General features: G+C 35.3%; 1 protein-coding gene across 1 annotated transcript; it reads left to right on the forward strand.

Moving 5' to 3' along the window:
* Window positions 1–2,168: 2,168 nt before the first annotated feature.
* On the forward strand, window positions 2,169–3,665 carry LOC130718833 (F-box/FBD/LRR-repeat protein At4g26340-like). Its single transcript, XM_057569461.1, has 2 exons — window positions 2,169–3,057; window positions 3,158–3,665. The coding sequence occupies exons 1-2, from the start codon at window positions 2,359–2,361 to the stop codon at window positions 3,563–3,565; spliced, it is 1,107 nt and encodes a 368-aa protein (XP_057425444.1). The 5' UTR covers window positions 2,169–2,358; the 3' UTR covers window positions 3,566–3,665.
* The last annotated feature ends 2,837 nt before the right edge of the window (window positions 3,666–6,502 follow it).

The following is a 6,502-nucleotide window of genomic DNA, read 5'->3' on the forward strand; positions in this document are numbered from 1 at the left end:
TAGAATCCTATAATTTTGCAGAGTTCAGTAACATGAAATATGCATAAAGGATACAATCTCAACCATACAATATACTAGAATGAGCAAAATGAAGATGAGATGTCAGATCAGATCCGGAGATACCAAGAACAAGCTTTCCATTGCTTTCCTCATGCGAAAGAGATTCATTTCATCCTTGCGATTTCACATCAGAACCGATGGTTGGCGTTCTGGAGCAAAATGATGATGAACAAACTTTATCGGATGAGAGAAGCATGGAGGATGAAGCGATGACAAGAAGAGGCTCACGGTTTGAGATGTGTGAGGGAAGAAGCCATGCAGTTGCACTGTGGTGCATGGGCGGACCCATGTTGGGGCTAGGTGTGGCTTTAGCCACACCAGTTTTTTTTCTTTTTTTAAAAAAAAATTATATGCTTTCATTTTATATGCTCTCACAATTGTGTGTTGCTTTCATTCTATTCTCTTCCTGAATGTATTTGATACTGTGTCTGTTGTTCATATCTATCATGAAATTAATGTTCACTCAAATTATTGTGTTCATCATGTCATTCAATACAATACATATATAAAGAAGAATATACTCAAACATATAAATTATAATAAACGGCAAAACCTTCACTCAGCACTTTGCAAGCTACTCAAAAAAATCATTAGAAGAAATTTTGTTGTAACTTGCTATGTGCTGCTGTGGATTTCTCATGCACCTCCTATTTTTCGGCCTCCACTATTAGTGTAGTATAGATTGTTGTAGTATAGATTGTTGTCTTCCTATTGTATTTTCCTTGTTTCATTGTTCTTGTTTCTTTACTGTACTGTTGTTTTCACTTTGTTTCTTTTGTTATATTTCGTTGTAAGTCTAGTCCTTCTTGGACTGTAAACTCTTCTATTTTCATGAGAAACTTTCTCTCATGGTTTTATCTATAATATTTCTCTTTTTCAAAAAAAAAATATTTTCAATATATTTAGACTATAATTTCTTTATGTTTAGCCACACTGATATATAAGGTCTGGATCCGCCCCGGCTGTGGTGGAGTGGCGGCTGAGAATGAGAGAGGTAGTGGAGTGGCTAGGGTTTAAGATGTGTGAGGAGATTCTGAATATATGAGTGAGGAGAGAAGAGATGGAGATGTCGAAGTGGTAGCAGCGCAGAGGAGAAGTCGAAGTGGCGGCGCAGAGGATGAGGAGAAGGGTGGTGGCGGCGCAAAGGATAATGAGAAGGGTGGTGGTGGCGCAGAGGATGAGGAGAAGCTAGGGTTTGGGCAGAGAGAAGAAGAACTGAAGAGTGAAAGAGAGAGGAGCCAGAGATATTAGGTTTAGTTTGGGGCTTTGGACCTTTATGCATTCACTTGGGCCGCTGAAAGTTTTTTTTTTTATATTGGGTTCGGTCGGTTCGGTCGGACTGGGCTCCAAACCGTAACCGACCGAACCAAACCAAATGGAGCCGGTTTTTCCCAACCGCCAACCGACCCACCCGAATCGAGAAGGCCTTTTTTGGTAGCGGGCCGGTCGGTTTCGGGCGGGCCAAAAAATTCTGGACAGACCTACTAGTAGGTATTTCCAATGAACCTAATATACATCAGTCATTTAATCTGATTCTAATATATATTACACAAGTCCCAACATTTCAATTCCTATTTTCTAGTAGGTATTTCTTATGTTATTGGTTAAAAAAAAAAATTCTTACTTTATATTTCCAATCTATGATATCTGTTTGATTCTTCATGACTTATGGTCATTTTTAACAATAAAAAAAATGCAGCTGCCGTTTTTGCCTAAGAGGCTCCACGACCCTTTAAGGTAATATAAGATAGTATTTAAGATAAGATAAGATAAAAAAAAGAGTTTAATTTTGATGCACCGACGGTGTAAAGTTTTTTTACACCGTCAACCAATCAGATTTCAAGGATGTGACATGTCAATTAAAGAAATTAAATGAAAAGAGAGATTTTCTCACATCCTTGAAATCTGATTGGTTTACGGTGTAAAAAAACTTTACACCGTCGGTGCATCAAATTTTTCTCAAAAAGAAAAAGAAGATAAGATAAGAAAAAGTAGTTGTAACACCTATATGAGTTACTATGTTTTAATTTTGAAAATAGTATTTTGAAAATAGTATAAGATAAAATAGTTTTTAAGATAATTTTTATGATTCTTTTTTGAAACACTAGTATTTTTTGTTGTTAGGAGGAAAATTAAAACAGAAAGAAAGGTAATTCCACTGCTCATAGCTCCGATTGAAACGCTGTGCCACGCTCTCCGTTGTACGTAACACGGCTGCAAGAAGGAAACCAGGGGGTGTGATGTATTGTTTTGCTGGAATCCTAAATAAAATTATCTGCTTTATTTGATCGTGTTCCAATGGCGGATATGATTAGCATGTTGCCAGATGAAGTTCTGTGTCACATCCTCTCGTTTCTCCCAACTGAAGAAGTTGTTACAACAATGGTTCTCTCAAAGAGATGGAAACCACTCTGGCCTTTAGTCTCTACCCTAGACTTTTACGACCATAGATATCTCGATTTCAAGGAATTTAAATCGCACTTTTCCTTCATCAGATTCGTGTACGCTACCATGTTCTCACGAGGTTTGAATCAACCCATCAAAAACTTTACCCTCATTGTAAGGGAACAATGTCTAGATACCGATGTCAAGGTATGGTTAAACGCTGCAATACAACAACCTCAACTTGAGAATCTCAATGTCGATCTTTCCCTTTCCATATTGCCTTGCTCTATTCTCAGCAGCGCATCCCTTGTTGTTTTCAAGTTGCATAATGTAACTTTTGATGTCTTTTCTTCTGTTTACCTTCCCTCACTCAAAACACTGCATTTGGACAATGCTTGGATTACAAGGCTTCGATATTTGATGGAGCTTCTTTATGGGTGTCCAGTTCTTGAAGATTTGATACTAAATGACATAGATTTTAATGATTGTTCATTTGAGGGGAAGGTTAAGACTTTATCCAAGTTGGTCAGAGCAGATGTTATTTTTGATAGTTATCGTCATTTAATTCCTGTGAAAGCTTTTTCTAATGTAGAGTTTCTGCGCATAGACGAGGTTTGTATATGGAAAACTAGAACATGTTTTGTTTTGTTTCGTTTGCTATTGGTTTTCTTTATAGGAAAAGTTTCTAATACTTCTGATAATTTTTCTGCAGTGCGATGTGGAGATCCCTGTGTTTTCCAATTTAATTCATTTGGAGCTTATCTTTGGAGACTTTATTAAATGGAGTTTGGCCCTTGATATGCTCAATCATTGCCCTAAGCTTCAGACTCTTGTCTTTGAACTAAATTTTGGTCATGATGATGATGATGATGAGGTCTGGCCATACCAACGATTTGTTCCCGAATGCTTTTCTTCACATCTTAGGAAGTGCTTTCTTAAATATTTTAAAGGACTGGAATGCCAGATGAGATTTGCAAGGTATGTTATGCAAAACTCAGCATCATTACGTACCATGACAATTCATTGTAAGGGCCAAAATCGTGAGAAAGAGCTTGAAATGATAGAAGAATTGGCCTCATACCCTAGGAGTTCTTCAAACTGTAAACTCTTATTTGAGTGATTGATATGCTTCTTAGTTACCAGAAATTATTCCTAAAATGACTGCTTATGTCCTTAGTTTTACATTTAATATATCTGCTGGTTTTGGTGCTTTTGATGATACGAACTTTGTGTGTCGTTGTACTATTTCTGCTGTTATTGTTTCGGAAATTGCTCATCTAATGCACCAACTTTTGCTGAAGATTATCAGATTTTGTAACCTTCTAAAGCTAATGTCTAGAACAAGAAGAAAATATCTTAAAGGTTTAAAATGAAGGGAATCTTATTCATTTGTTCTTACTATCTGAACTACAAAATGATCTGTGCTCTTAGGGACAGAGGAACTAACATCAGTTAAAAGGAAAGCAGTAGCGAAAAAACTATTTATTATTACTATCTCTAATTTCAACATCCCCCAAGCTGGAATGTAGGGGATCTATCATTTTGAGCTTGGAAACCATGAGCTAGAAAGGACCTCTAGATAGGGGTTTTGTGAAGATATCAACAACTTGATCTGAAGAAGGAACAGGAAGTAAATGAATGTGTGCAGATTGAATCTTATCACGAATAAGATGACAATCAAGTTCTATGTGTTTACTTCTTTCATGAAATATAGGATTAGCGGTTATTGGCAGTATAGAAGTAATCTGAAAATCAGCTAGTAAAAATGCCAGCCATATTGCTTCACAACTTTCTTGTACAAGTGATCTGTATTTTGTTTCACTTGATGACCTCGATACTGTTTGTTGCTTTTTGCTTTTCCAAAAGATCAAAGTTTTCCTGAGATAAAAGCAATAGCCACAAACTGATCTGTCAAGACATGCCCCCTATTCTGAAACACTGAACCCTTGGAGAGTTATTGAGGATTGAGGTTGAAAGAATAAGCCTTTTGCTGGTGAACCTTTGTTAAATCTCAGAGCATGAAGTGCTGCCTAGTAATGTTGTGTTGGGCAGTCCAGGTATCGACTAAGATGATTCACAGCAAAGCTAATGTCTGCCCTTGTGTTAGTCAAGTATATCAACATAAAACAAGAAGAAAAGAGCTTAAAGATGTAAAATGGAGAGAATCTGCTTCATTATTCTTATTATCTGAATTACAAAATGATCAGTGTTTATGTACACTGTTTATTGAACTAGTGACTAACAGAATAGTAAAACTAGTAACTACCTATATATGAATAACAGAATTTCTACTAACAAAGAATTCTAACTATAACTAACATCAGGTAAAATGAAAGCTGTAGCAAAAAACCATTTACTATTACTAGTTATCTCAAATTTCAACATTTTTCATTCATTCCATCTCTCTTCTAACTCATTTCAGATTTTGAATAAAAGTATAGAAAAACAAGTTAGTGTTTAAATTTTTAAATATTCGAAACCCTTATTAAAAATAGAGTAATGAATCATATAAGTAAGAATCTCATAATTTCCGTTTTCAAGTCTTTCAAGTGTGCTAGTTCGTTAAACATGTTTGTAACATGTACAAACGTGTACTGATCTTATCTCTTTTTAAAGAATCCCAAATGTATACCAAGTTAAAAACAGAAACATATGTATAAAGCTAACAACTGTCGTTTTGTTTGTTATATGTCATTTAAGTTTGTTTTAGCTATAAAACAAACGAGTCACCTACGGTAAGTCCATAAAAGAGTCACCATTGCCATATGTATAGCTTTATGTTCTCGACCCTTTTACATATCACGGGGCCTGATAAAATTTTAAATTTCATTTCTCTTGGTTGTTGGATACATATACTTTGTTGTATGGATCCATCTCGAAGGTAAGGACTATTTTGAATGTAGAATTTGATCAAGTTACTCGACTCATTTGATGCATGGCCATGCTGTGTGCATATGCTGCATGTTTCTACAACATAAGTATTTTTAGTAAGTCAAGTGTTCACTCTCTTCTATCACCTCTACAAGCAAGAATGCTTAATTAGCTTAAAGATTAAAGAATTGCATACAGGTTGGAAGTAATTTGTGTGTTATGACTTGTGATTGGTTAGTGTTGCAAGTTTGTTGGATACTTTGCTCATGTTCATTGGTTCTAATTTTGTCACTCTCAGCTGCTTCTATTATTAAAAGTTCATGTTTTTATTGGATAAGTTTTATGCTTTCATGGTCTGAGCTTGAATTAGTGATGAATATGGGAGGGTTCTTTAGAGCTTCCTTTTTGCCTTGTTTGAAGGGAGGATGAGTTTATAAGCACAATGGCATGTGAAGATCATAAAGCAGCAATTTTTTGTAGAAAGTAGCAGATTTCTATATTATAGCCTACTATATGTCTATATGTCTTTTTAATGGTAAGTTACTGATAGGGGTGTGAAACGAATGATTTGTATAATGTTTGATTTGAATTATACTGGATGATCAAGAAAAATATATCCTGATCCATTAAAATATATTTAAAAAATCCAATTAATTCATGATTTATTTAATAAAATTCATCTATTAATGAATTTTAAATGGATGAATATCCACGGGGATTGCTATTTGGCATGAGCCAATATAGCACAAACAAGCACAACTATAAGGGTAGCCAAAACCATCGATCTTCTTATTTTTGCAATCAATCTTTCCTAAAACAAAAAGTAGTGCAAAAAGTATTCGTGACAAATACTATTATCCAGTTCTTCATCATGTACCTTTTATATGCTTCCCATTAAATAAAACAAAAAAATGAGAGGAAACAAAGTAGTTGTAATAGGTTGCTCTGTTTTTCTTGTGGTTAGCATCTTACACCTGAAATCTCCATCACCACCACCACCACCAATAGTGAATCAAGATTGAGCACCCACTAAAGGGCCGTGAAGGAATTTTTTCCAAAAAAAATGGGAGGCCACGGGCCTTCCCTGTCCCTTTTGTGTCCCAGTCTGTGAGTCTGTCCTTTTTATTTCAATGAAAGTTCATATTCACAATAAAAATATAACAGTACCAAATGTAAATAAATTGTT

This window comes from Lotus japonicus, chromosome 5 (assembly GCF_012489685.1).
Source record: "Lotus japonicus ecotype B-129 chromosome 5, LjGifu_v1.2".
In the NCBI taxonomy this organism is placed as follows: domain Eukaryota; kingdom Viridiplantae; phylum Streptophyta; class Magnoliopsida; order Fabales; family Fabaceae; genus Lotus; species Lotus japonicus.

Coding starts and splice junctions, on each gene's coding strand:
- LOC130718833 (XM_057569461.1), top strand. CDS start 2,359: ATGGCGGATATGATTAGCATGTTGCCAGATGAAGTTCTGTGTCACATC. Junction 3,058..3,157: donor AGTTTCTGCGCATAGACGAG/GTTTGTATATGG, acceptor ATTTTTCTGCAG/TGCGATGTGGAGATCCCTGT.